This window comes from Rhipicephalus microplus, chromosome 8, assembly GCF_043290135.1.
Source record: "Rhipicephalus microplus isolate Deutch F79 chromosome 8, USDA_Rmic, whole genome shotgun sequence".
Classification (NCBI taxonomy): Eukaryota; Metazoa; Arthropoda; class Arachnida; order Ixodida; family Ixodidae; genus Rhipicephalus; species Rhipicephalus microplus.
This window is the reverse complement of record NC_134707.1, coordinates 18725270-18737932: the sequence shown is the minus strand read 5'-3', so window position 1 is coordinate 18737932 and position 12663 is coordinate 18725270. Positions and strand designations below refer to the sequence as shown.

General features: G+C 46.3%; 1 protein-coding gene across 8 annotated transcripts in view; it reads right to left on the bottom strand.

Annotated features, from left to right (window-relative positions):
* LOC142768843 (uncharacterized) overlaps positions 1-1409 on the bottom strand; it is a 29452-nt gene extending 28043 nt beyond the window's left edge. For 2 of the 8 annotated variants that reach the window (XM_075871211.1, XM_075871216.1), the window contains exon 1: positions 1055-1408. In XM_075871211.1, the coding sequence (XP_075727326.1) occupies positions 1055-1383 (329 nt within the window). In that variant the 5' untranslated portion in view covers positions 1384-1408. Of the gene's footprint in view, positions 1-1054 lie in introns of all 8 variants that reach the window. The other 6 variants (XM_075871215.1, XM_075871212.1, XM_075871213.1 and 3 more) reach the window with 6 other exon arrangements.
* Positions 1410-12663: the final 11254 nt, after the last annotated feature.

The window sequence follows — 12663 nt, the reverse complement described above, 5'->3', positions numbered from 1 at the left end:
GAAGTATAAAAAGAGTTTGCTCTTTCTATCCATCATTCGTATGGCCTAGCTACCACCATTGGAATATTGCGTGCTACTTGTAGCAAGCGAACTACGGTCTTTGTCATCACGTCACATCACATAGCTAGCGTCACTTGCCATAGCAAAAATAGCCGATGTATGTCGCCGTAGTCCGAAATCAAGGTAGTCTGTGCCGTGAATTATAATGACAACAGCTGCAACTTCGGCGTGGCCACTTGCGCAAACGATATCTGCGCATTGCACTCCGCTAGAAGAACCGATGAAAAAAACAAGCTCAACTTGTGTTGCAAAAGAAGGGTTAGCCCACCTGCGTTCCGCCCGTATAGCGGGCCCCCGACGCTACGTGTTGTGCAGACTTGAGCTGCTTGAACCACTTGACATTCGCACACCAGTCTTCAACAAGCCAGCAAGCCGAACCGGGTCACATGAATGATTGATATGTGGGGTTTAACGTCCCAAAACCACCATATAATTATGAGAGACGCCGTAGTGGAGGGCTTCGGAAATATCGACCACCTGGGGTTCTTTGACGTGCACCCAAATCTGACCACATGGGCCTACAACATTTCCGCCTCCATCGGAAATGCAGCCGCCGCAGCCGGGATTTGATACCGCGACCTGCAGGTCAGCAGCCGAGTACCTTAGCCACTACACCATCGCGGCGGGGTGTCCAGGCCACATGTCATGGCCCACTAAAGAACTACATTTTACCAGAGAATACTGGCACAAAATAATGGCAGCATGGGCTCCACGGGCATTTGTGGTCGCCACATGCAATAATCCCGAGGACACAAAAAGCTGCCTGGTTTACCTGTCTAACTAACTGCAAGCTGAGCCTACCCGCCCGTGTCCCCAGGAATATAGACCTAAAATATAGCGGCATATTCAAGGAACCCAACCGCTAAAGTTACACGCAACCTAGGCGTAAATTTCCCTTGAGCTAAGGTCAACATATAGCGAGAGATGTTCAGTAACCATCCCCCCCCCCCCCCACCACCACCACCGCGCTGGCTTGTCACATTAAGGGGCTTACCGATTCGATGCCGAAGACACAGCTCGCAGTGGTCCTCGATTAATTCCGGGTGACGTGGGTTTCTTGTGCGTAGTTTCATACGTCCAAGTGGAGTCCACACATACAAAAAAAAAAAGTGGTGAAACATAACTGCTACTACCGCGCGCCCCATGCCTGAACATTGTAGCAGACGCCATTTCACGGTACCGAAGAACTGCCGTCTGTAAACTGCGCAGCATGACGAGCAGCGAATGAAAACTGGAGATGAGCCAACCGCATGTATCTGAAGGCAATGCTTGGGTATCTTCGCGCATGCGTTGTTGCAGCCAAAGCTGATCGCGCCACTGCATCCCGATATCGCTCGTCGCCGTCTTATCGGCATCAGCGCCCACCGTACTGCGAAGGAAAAAAAATCGAAGATGCGCCCAAACAAAACAGAATTATGGCGCATGATAGTCGGACTTTCCGACGGAGGCAGAAATGCTGTAGGCCCGTGTGCTTCGATTTGGGTGCACGTTAAAGAATCCCAGGTGGTGTAAATTTCCGGAGCCCTGCACTACGTCGTCTCTCATAATCATATGGTGGTTTTGGGACGTTAAACCCCACATACCAATCAATCAATCAATCAATCAATCAATCAATCAATCAATGATAGTCGAGCTCGAAATGTTCTATAGAGGTGCCTAAACTGCAGTAAACAGGCCCAGTTTACTAACAGGAACTTGCTCAGCGATATGTTATTCCATCTCAATGGACAGTGTCCGTTCTTGCTGTATGTCTTGTACTTTGTTTTACTTTTGAGCGCCGCACAAGAACTCGGGAAAAACTTGAGCTTCGCCCTCATGAGTAAGACGCAGTGGCGTAAATGGAAAGTTATAAACTGTCCAATCGGACGTTTTGCAGAGCGGCCTGCAACTTGCTAATAGAAACTTTTTGCCCAGCTCCGTTTTTAGATAATTTTACGATTTAACTTAATTAAGCAAAATACATAAAAAGATAGTGTGACACAATTTATGCAATGGTGAAGAAAATATATTTAGTCACTGAAAGTACGTCGGCATATTTTTAAACACCGGCCAAAATTAGCTGGGTTGCCCTGTATGTGCACCTAATTTTCCTGAGTTCAATAAAACACATGTATTTCTTTCTTTCTATGTAGCCTAGTAATTACCACTTTGCTGATCTCAGTCTAAATTTAAGATATTTCAATCCTAAGCAGCATCGACGTTAATTTATAACAGAGGGTCTAACATGAAATAACACACTAGTAATATATGCTGTTGCAACCAACCGCATCAGCAACATAAGCTTCAGCCTCTCGAATTCATCGATGGTATGTGGGGTTTAACGTGCCAAAACCACCTAATGATTATGAGAGACGCCCTGGTGGAGGGCTCCGGAAATTTCGACCATCTGAGGTTCTTTAACGTGCGCCCAAATCTGAGCACACGGGCCTACAACATTTCCGCCTCCATCGGAAATGCAGCCGGGATTCGATCCCGCGACCTGCGGGTTTGCAGCCGAGTACCTTAGCCACTAGACCACCACGGCGGGGCACGAATTCCTCAAGAATCATTATGTAACTGCACACGAAGGCCGAAACGAGAGCCAAAACATAGAAGAGTATTTTCTAAAGCACGAACGTCCGAACAAAAAAATGCCGCCATATCCACGAAGTGAATGATAATGAGTGGGCGAAGCTCCGGAGGTAAACCTGGTAACCATGAATCCTCCGTACATTTTGCCCACTCGATTTTATCACAACGCTACCCTAGCGTACGTCGCCGCACTAAATCGAACGACGGCCTTCCACCAATGACACGCGCCATATGTGACATCATTCCTATTTTATAACATCTCGCATCTTTCATCATCAACTACAAGTACCGCCGTCTAGTTTATAACATCTGGCATCTTTTCATCATCAGCTACAAGTACCGTCATCTAATGAACACTGCAAGAACTAAACGAGAGGTGGGTATACATGGATGGATGGATGGATGCTATGAGCGTCCCCTTTATAACGGGGTGGTGACAAGTATGCCACCAGGCTCGACAAAAAAAAAAACCTTTTTTCTTTTTTTTATGTTGGCCTAATGCCTCTACTTCGATAAATTCTATCTTAATGGAAAAAAGGTAAATTTTCAGCTTAAGTTCTCTGCCATTTACGGCACACTGTCCATATTTTATTTTTCCAATATTTATTTTTGTCCTTTCTCTCTAATTTTCTGCCACCAATACTCTAACCGTCTCTTACTTATTTCAATCGCGGGTGTGTTCAGCTTTCCATTGTTGTCCCTAAAACCCAAGGCTTCCTGTAGGCTCGTGCCCAAACGTACACCTGGGTGGATATCTCCACATTCAATCAGAACATGCTCCGCCGTTTCCTTATCTTTCCCGCAGCATGTGCATTGTTCTTCTTCTTTACTGAATCTTGCTTTATAACTACGCGTTCTAAGGCACCCCGATCTCGCTTCAAACAGTAAAGCGCTTCCCCTTGAATTATCGTAAAATGCCTCCCTCCTTATTTCATTTTTGCCCTTTCGGTAGTTACTCAAAGCCGGTTTTTTCTCCATAGCTGCCATCCAGTAAATCCTCTCCGCCTCCCTGACTTTTCCCTTAACGCTCTTTGTTGACATATGGCTCACAATACCAGCCGTATATTTACTAGTGAGTCTTCTAGTTCTTTTTCTCCACTGTGTGTCCACGCTCTTCCTATACAAATAACGGAACACCTTCTCTGCCCATCTACTCTCCTTCATATTTCTTAGCCTTTCTTCGAACCTTATTTTGCTCTGCGCTTCCCTCGCCTCAAAACCTGCCCACCCCATATCGCCCTTTACAGCCTCGTTTGTCGTCTTCCCGTGAGCACCCAACGCGAGGCGTCCCACAGTCCTTTGATTTACATACATTCCCGATTGCACCTCTGCCCTCATGCACACCACTGAGTTCCCAAAAGTAAGCCCTGGAACCATTACACCCTTCCACAGACCTCGAAGCACCTCATACCTATTGTATCCCCACAACGCTCTGTGCTTCATTATTGCCGCAATCCTCTTTCCTTTTGCTGCCGAGGCTTTTTCCTGTACCTCCATGTATCTATCACTCTCATTTACCCATACTCCAAGGTACTTGTATTCACTTACCCTCGGTATTTCTTGGCCTTGTATGGACACCGTCTGATCACAGGGATCATTGAATACCATCAAACCACACTTCGTTACACTGAATCCTAGTCCAAGAGCTTCACCTTCCCTTCCGCATATATTCGCCAGCTGCTGTATATCATCTCGACTGTCCGCAAATAAGACGATATCGTCCGCATAAAATAAACCTGGAAGCTTCTGCTCAATCATCATGCCGCCCTGTTTGTGTGACAGATTAAAACCAATGTTGCTACCTTCTAGCGCTTTTTCCATACTCACCATGTACAGCATGAATAACAGTGGGGACAAAGGACATCCCTGTCTCAGACCCCTGCTAACCTCAACGTTCTCTTTGCTACGCATTCCTTCCCACTCTATGCAAACTGTATTTTCTCGGTATATCTCCCTCAAAAGCTGTATACAGTCGTCGCCCATGCCCATTCCTTTCAATATATTCCACAAAATTTCCTGATTAACGTTGTCGTATGCCCCAGTGATGTCTAGAAAAGCCACGTACAAGGGCCTATTCTCTATTTTAGATATTTCTATACACTGAGTGAGAACAAACAGGTTATCATCTAACCGCCTGTCGACTCGAAATTCGTTCTGAAGTTCTCCCAAAATATCGTTATGTTCGGCCCATGTTTCTATTTTCATTTTTACTGCTTGCATCACCAACCTGTATAGTACCGATGTAATGGTTAGTGGTCTATACGAGCGAATCTTGTCCTTTTCTCCCTTGCCTTTATAGATTAAGTTCATTCTACTTTGTCGCCAGCTGTCCGGTATTTGTCCGTCCTTTAAGCTTTTTTCTACTGCTTTTAACAATGCTTCTTTAGTGTTATGTCCTAGTTCGTTAATGAGGCTAACGGGAATCCCATCTAAACCCGCGGCAGTGCGCTTTGGAATTTTTCTTCGGCCTTTTTCCAGTTGAAATTATCTAGTACTAGCTCTTCCTCTGTTGCTTTCTCCGCCACACTTTTACTCACCGGGGAGATCCCCTGGACGCTCTTTTGAAACGAATCGGCTGTTACCTTTTGGATGTAACCTAGCGCTTCGTACCCTTCCAAGTGATTTCCTCCTTCATCTAGAATATGTTGTTGCGTTGTGACAGACTTCCTACCTAGCGCCTTTATGTGGCTCCAAAAAATCCTAGGCGCGGCCTCCTTTTTTTCGTGTATCTCTGTCATCCAGCGTTCACTTTCACCTTTAATTTTTGCCTCTACCAATTTCTGTACAAGGGATTTTTTCTCCAGATATATTTCCCATATTTTTTTGACTTCGTCCTGCGGCCGCTTCTCCTTTTTTGCCTTTCTATGCTCCCGTGATGCTTCGCGTCGCTTCTCGATCGCCTCCCGGATTTCCTTGTTCCACCAACTTTTTGGCTTCCTTTTTCCTTTCCAGCAAACGGTTTTCTTCTCTTTCCCTATCTCCTTCGTCATTAGCTGTAACAGCTCCCTATACTCCCAGTCCTTGCCTGGTATTTCGCCTACTTCTTCCTCGACTCTTGCGGCTATATTTATTATTTGTTTGTCATTTAAATACGAGCTGCCAGACTTTGATTCCATGCTCATATTTTTAGTTTCGTATCCCATTTGTAATGTTATTCGTTTATGATCACTACCCAAGCTGTTAATGCCTTCCTCGTCTATCCTCATTTCTGTCAGTTTGTGGTAAATTCCTTCAGTCATGAGACAATAATCAATACTTGATTGCTTGTTTCCGACTTCCCATGTGATCTGGCCGTCACATTTAGGCCCCGTGTTAACTATCTCCAGACTATGTTGCTCGCAAAGATCTAGTAATAACTTCCCATTGGTGTCTGAATATCCGTCAAGGTCATGTATGTGGGCATTCATGTCCCCTAGAAGGATGATTTCGGCCCCATTACCAAACTCCTTAATATCCGCACTCATGCAATCCACTATCTCCTGATTCTTTTCTCTGCAGTTATTCCCCGTCCACAAGTAGGCTACCCCTAGCCACGTTTCCTTTCCACCTACTGTGCCCAGAACCCAGAAGTGCTCTGAACACGTCTGTTTCACTCTAACCCATTTGGCTCCGCGGTGAATTAGCATTCCTACACCCCCACCTTTCCTTTCCGATATGGTCCTGTTACACCCCTCCCAAACATAATTTTTAATATGTGGTGGCTCTTCCAAGTCTCTAAGGTGTGTTTCTGTAACCGCATACACGCCTATCTGTTCTTTGTTTAACTGCTCCTCAATCTCTAACCTTTTTGCCTTCTTTCTGCCACCCTGCATGTTTATTTAACTAATTGCAACACGCGCCTTTTTCCTTTTTCTTTTACCTTTTTTCTGGTTTTTCGCAATTCTACCTGTCAAAGCGTCCTCCTGGTTGTTTTCCCTGTTACGAGCTACCCCGGACTCCGAAGGGCCCGTGAGCCCCCCAAAAAAGCTACTGCGCGTCCTGCCAGTCGCCAGCCCACCTCGTGTCCAAGCCTCTTATCGAAATGAATCTTGTCTTTTTGGAATCCACCCCACCTGTGCACTTCCCTGTTTAAATCCACTACCTCGAAACCCTTCTCTCGACTAATTCGCCATATCTCTTTGTTTGCGTCGACTACCGCTCTTTGCAGGTTGACGTTGCGTACTGGTACTTCCGGTACTGTGCATACTACAATTTGCACCTGGGGGGACACGGTGCGCATGTCATCCACCCCTTTCGCCAAGGTCGTCGCTAGTCCTGACGATTCTTTTTTCAGGACGTCATTTAACCCTCCCGCAATTACAACGAGGTTACGATTGTTAGCTTTAGCTGCGAGTTGTTCACCCACTTGACTCATTACTGTCCCCAGCGTTTGTCCTGGGAACGTCCCTATCGCAACTCTCTTGTCGCCTTTCACCCTTTCTTTGATTGCCGCTGCGCATCGGACTAAATTTGAGTCACCGGCGATGATGACCTGTTCAGACATTCCTTCTGAAACCTGCACCTGGCTGCTGACTAGGTGACTAGCGTGAGTCACGGCTGCTGGTTTGCTCCCTCCCTCCCTCAAAACTACTTCCCGGTAGCTGGGCCCTGTGGCCAACGTATCTGCCTTTGTCATGCCTGTTTCCCTCATCTCTCCCGCACGGGGGGTCGTCGCCATAATGCTTCCGCCGTCACCTGCGTCTTCGTTCCCCTTCACGACCTTCGATAGGCCCTTCTCGGCTGCCCGGAGCCTTTCCTCCATGGCTGACGTTTTCTCTCGCTCCTTCGCCAATGCATTCTCCAGCTCTGCGATTTTCTCCATGAGCCCACTCTGGACCGCCATCATATTTTTCATTTTCTCCTCGAACTCGCACTGTCTACACTTGGCGTCATCTTCTGCTTTCTCTTCCGCACTAATTTCCACCTTCCACCCTACCCCGCACTCTGAACACTTTACGGTCTTTTTGACCATGGCTAGCTCAGTTTACCGATGCCCACGTGTTAGAAAACTGTACTAAAATACACTGGTCTAAGCCAAAAAGAACCACAATAATAAATAAATACGCTACACTTCACAGCACCTGCGCATGCACGTGGTCGGTCTACGCGCAGGCCTCAGCCACGTGGTGGCTGGAGAAAAAAAAGACACAGTACAGAATACTAAAAAAAAAAACGTACACCGTACTAGACCTAATCAAGCTTTACGCTAGCGCCTTACGTTCTCATAACGCTACATACAGAGGCAAGCTGGAAACATGCAAAAACACTTATCTGTAGCTGTCATTTCGGAGCTCTCCAAAAACAAGTCCGACCTCTCGAGAACCAGCAGCATAAACCATACAGGAGACGGTACAGGAGACGGTACAGGAGACGGTACATACAGGAAACATACAGGAGACGGTACCGCCATCTAGTGAACACTGCAAGAACTAAACGAGAGGTGGGTATACATACAGGAGACGGTACCGCCATCTAGTGAACACTGCAAGAACTAAACGAGAGGTGGCTACATACAGGGGACGCACAGCCCACGCCTTAAGGAGCTTCGCCCCTAAAAATATATATAGGCTGTCAATCCGGGAAGTGTCATACAAAGAGTCCCACGTGCCCATAGCGCGTTCTCAGTGAATAACATCTGTCTTCGCTTTGGAGCGGCGACAATTCTGTGCGTGTGCGCTGATTCCTCGAATGTGGCGTAATTGTACCGAGTACTTCTCCAGCTTCAGTAGATGGAACGCATACTACTCAGTCATGAAACAGACGTCCAGTTCAAAGTGCGCATCCTCAAAGAAATGTTGGCAAAATTTGTTTTTGTATAGCAATGAACGAGATGAATGAATGGAAAGTAATTTATTGAAAAAGAAAAAAAAGGAGGCACAGGGCCTCTGTGGAGATAAGCAGGACTTTCAAACTACACTACTAGTTCATGGTGTCACAGGTTTTACACTTATTGTATTCACCATCACTAGTACTGAGGCGGTATATGGTCAGTAGTGTAGTTTGTCGGACCCCCAAAACCACTCTGATTAGGCCACTATGACTTTCATATTGGGCAAATAATAACTGCGCGTCCGGGTCCGTAAGTAGCGCTTCACGATAATTTGTGGATAGCAAAGCTAGTATGAATGATTAAAAAGCTTGTTGAATAATTGAATTTCGGCATCATTTTGAGAAAAAAAAACAGCAAGACTATAGCCTTTGGAAGTTCCCAATTTTTCTAGGTTGCGTTGAATGCTGATAATCCCGTTTTAGGGCCATTCCGAGACTAATTAGCGACTTTATAGCCTTCATAAAGCTTCAATTTTCCCATTTTTTTTTGATGTTGTGTCGCGTTTTGAATAATCCGCTTTCGGCATCATTTTGAGAAAAAATCCCAAGACTATAGCCTTTGAAAATTCTGAGCTTTTCGAGGTTGCGTTGAATGCTGATAATTCATTTTAGGGCCATTTCGAGACAAAATGGCGACTTCATAGCATTTAGAAAGCTTCAGTTTTCCGATTTTTCAACGTTCTGTCGCGTTTTGAATAATTCGATTTCGGCATCATTTTGAGAAAAAATCGCAAGACTTTAGCCTTTGGCAATTCCCAATTTTCCGAGGTTGCGTTGAATGCTGATAATTCCGTTTTAGGGCCATTTAGAGACTAATTGGCGACTTTATAGCCTTCAGAAAGCTTCAATTTTCTCATTTTTGATGTTTTTTCGCGTTTTTAATAATCCACTTTCGGCATCATTTTGAGAAAAAATCCCAAGACTATAGCCTTTGAAAATTTCCAATTTTTCGAGGTTGCGTTGAATGCTGATAATTCCGTTTTAGGGCCGTTTCGAGACTAATTGGCGGCTTTATAGTCTTCAGAAAGCTTCAATTTTCCCATTTTTTGATGTTTTGTCGCGTTTTGAATAGTCCACTTTCGGCATCATTTTGAGAAAAAATCCCAAGGCTACAGCCTTTGGCAATTCCCAATTTTCCGAGGTTGCGTTGAATGCTGATAATTCCGTTTTAGGGCCATTTAGAGACTAATTGGCGACTTTATAGCCTTCAGAAAGCTTCAATTTTCTCATTTTTGATGTTTTGTCACGTTTTTAATAATCCACTTTCGGCATCATTTTGAGAAAAAATCCCAAGACTATAGCCTTTGGAAATTCTCAGCTTTTTAAGGTTGCATTGAATGCTGATAATTCATTTTAGGGCCATTTCGAGACAAAATGGCGACTTCATAGCATTTAGAAAGCTTCAGTTTTCCGATTTTTCAACGTTCTGTCGCATTTTGAATAATTCGATTTCGGCATCATTTTGAGAAAAAATCCCAAAACGATAGCCTTGGAAATTTTCAATTTGTCGACGTTGCGTGGAATGCTGATAATTCATCTTTAGGGCCATTTCAAGACAAAACGGCGACTTTATAACCTTTGGAAAGCTTCTATTTCCCGAATCTTCGGTGTTCTGCCGTGTTTTCAATAATTCAATTTCGGCATCCTTTTGAGAAAACATCCCAAGATTACAGCCTTTGGAAATTTTCATTTTTTTTCAAGATTGCGTGGATGCTGATAATTTATTTTTAGAGACATTTTGAGACAAAACGGGTGGCCCGCAGCCTTCGGAGAGCTGATATTTTTCGATTGTCTTGGCATTGCGTCGCATCTTGAGATCTTGAGATAACTAGTTACAGTGTACCTAATCACAAACTTTTTATGCCACCAAGCTTTCTCTTTACGGAGGCAAGAAAAGAATGTGTGCCTCAAGCCAGGGACACACACACACACAAAAATACGGCTGCATGATGTACAAACTTTCAAACCACCTTATCAAGCCGTGGCAGTAGCCGAGTGATAAAGTGTTCGTCTCACAATCGGATGTCACAGAACGAGCGCTAAAAAAGAGCGCGCCGCCAAATCCTTGCGACAACGGGCGGCAGAAACGCCGCGAGGTAAAAAGAAAAAAAAAGAAAGCCAACATCCAGGGCTCCCGGGCGCGCGCTCTCCCCGCAGAAGCACGGCTTCGCAGACGATCCTCCTCACCCCACATCGGCGGCCCAGCAAGACCGCGATTTTTCTAGAACGAAGGAGGCGGGGTCAGACCGAGTGAATCATCCTCCGGAGAGGGCAGTCGAACCGTCTCGTGCCTCTCCCCAGCCTTCGCTGCGTATCGCGCCGACGAAATGACGAGAAATTTCTGGAAGGTGGCGCGGAAGGTATTTAATCGAGCGGCCGAGACGAGAAATCAGGAGGAGACGGAAAGTTAGCGCCGGAGCGCGCAGGAATTCCGCCGTGTAGTCGGCGAAGGTTCTGCCCGTAGTGACAGAACAGGAGGAGACGGAAGTGAGCGCCAGAGTGCGTAGAGATTCCGCCGTGTAGTCGGCGAAGTTTTGGTCCGTAGGGACGGCTCGAGCTACAGGCAAGAGCGTGGGTTTACCGCTATTGAGCGAGGACGCGTGGCAACAGCTGCGTGTGTGAAGCCGACGTGTTCGGGCGAAGAAGTTGAAGCTTGGAGAGTGGCCAATTGAAGACGGGAAGTTTCCTGGAAGAGAAACTTCGAGAGCTGCGGAACGACAACAACGCTGGACTTTGAGTGAGTGATTCTCGGAAGAGTATCATCTCGACTTTGGTTCCAAGAACTTTGGACTGAATAGGTTTTCTATCTCTTTAGTCTTTGAGTGTCTTGGTTGTTCAATGCATGCGACTGCATTGTAGTGCGTATTGTTGTCTGTGTCCGTTGTTTCAAGTGTGGTTGATTGTACTGTGTAGTACGTTGTTTGATTGGTGACGTATTGTATGTAACTATTGTGGAGTGTGCATACGTGTGTATTGTGTTTTGATCTGCCGTTAATGAGAATATAATTTTGTTTGTATATCAACTCTCGGCTCGGACTTGTTCTTTGGACCACAGCCGGCGTCCGCTGGCGCGCCAAAAAGGACCACTTCTAAATTGTCCACGTTTTCGTGGTGCGGTTCGGGGGGCCGATACTTCGACCCTTGGAATTAGCCCGGCGATTGCCTCCCTAATACACGGGACCGGTGTGACATCGGAAGAGCATTGATTCGAATTCCGGTGTTGTGCTCATGTCCCAAAATTATTCGTAGACCTTTCAAAATTTCATTTTCTGAAGTTTGGTCGCACATTGATGAAATCGGCATGGAATATTTGTCACTGAAATTCCCACCACAGAGGTAGTATAATGGTATGAGCGTCTGCTTCTAATGTGGGAGGTAACCGGGCTCAAGTCCGTACCGGTGCCAGCCAGAGCCACCGAATTCAAAGGCAGAGGGATGTACCCAAACGTGGCTCGCCCTTACGTGGTACACCTCTCGCCCGGTTACCGAGCGCACTTTGCAGTGGTGGAATGCTGCGACATGGCGAAGCTTATGTTGCTCGGGGGGGGGGGGGGGGGGGACGCTTGAGCTACATAGCGCGTAATGGGTACACCTGAGCCTTTGGGTGCACCCATTACATGGCCCTCCTTTTTGAAAAAATAAATAAAACACTTTTTTCACAAAAAATGTAAGCGGTATTTGATACGACGGTCGCTTTTTTCAGGCCTGTAAGCACCACCTGCAGTGTGCCATATAGTATTTCTAGTATGTGCCATTATGTGCATTCAGGTGCGGCACTGGTTACGTCCTTTACCACATAACCCGGTGTATCACTGTGACCGAAAGACTGCAAAGTGTCGTGCAGAAACACAAGCTTTTTCACACGAGGTATATTCCGGCGCTTCGTCCGTGAGAGAGAGAATTAACTTTAATAAAGGTCCTGAAGCGGACTGGGCACCCCTTACGGGGGCCAGCCCGGTGGCTCCGCCCATGTGGGGACTGGGAGTCGGAGCTCGCCAGCCACCTTCTGGACCTTCTGGACGGCCTGGTGTTGAAGGGCCCTGTCGGGGCTCCTGAGGTGGTTGAAACATTCGTCCTCGGTGGCAGGGGATCCGAAGCTAGCGTTTAGCACGGGACACTGCCACAGCATGTGATTTAAAGCGTACCTGGAATTTTGGCATTTGGGGCATTCTGGCCTTATATCTGGTAGGTATTTGCTGCAGATATAGGGGCTGGGGTAACTGT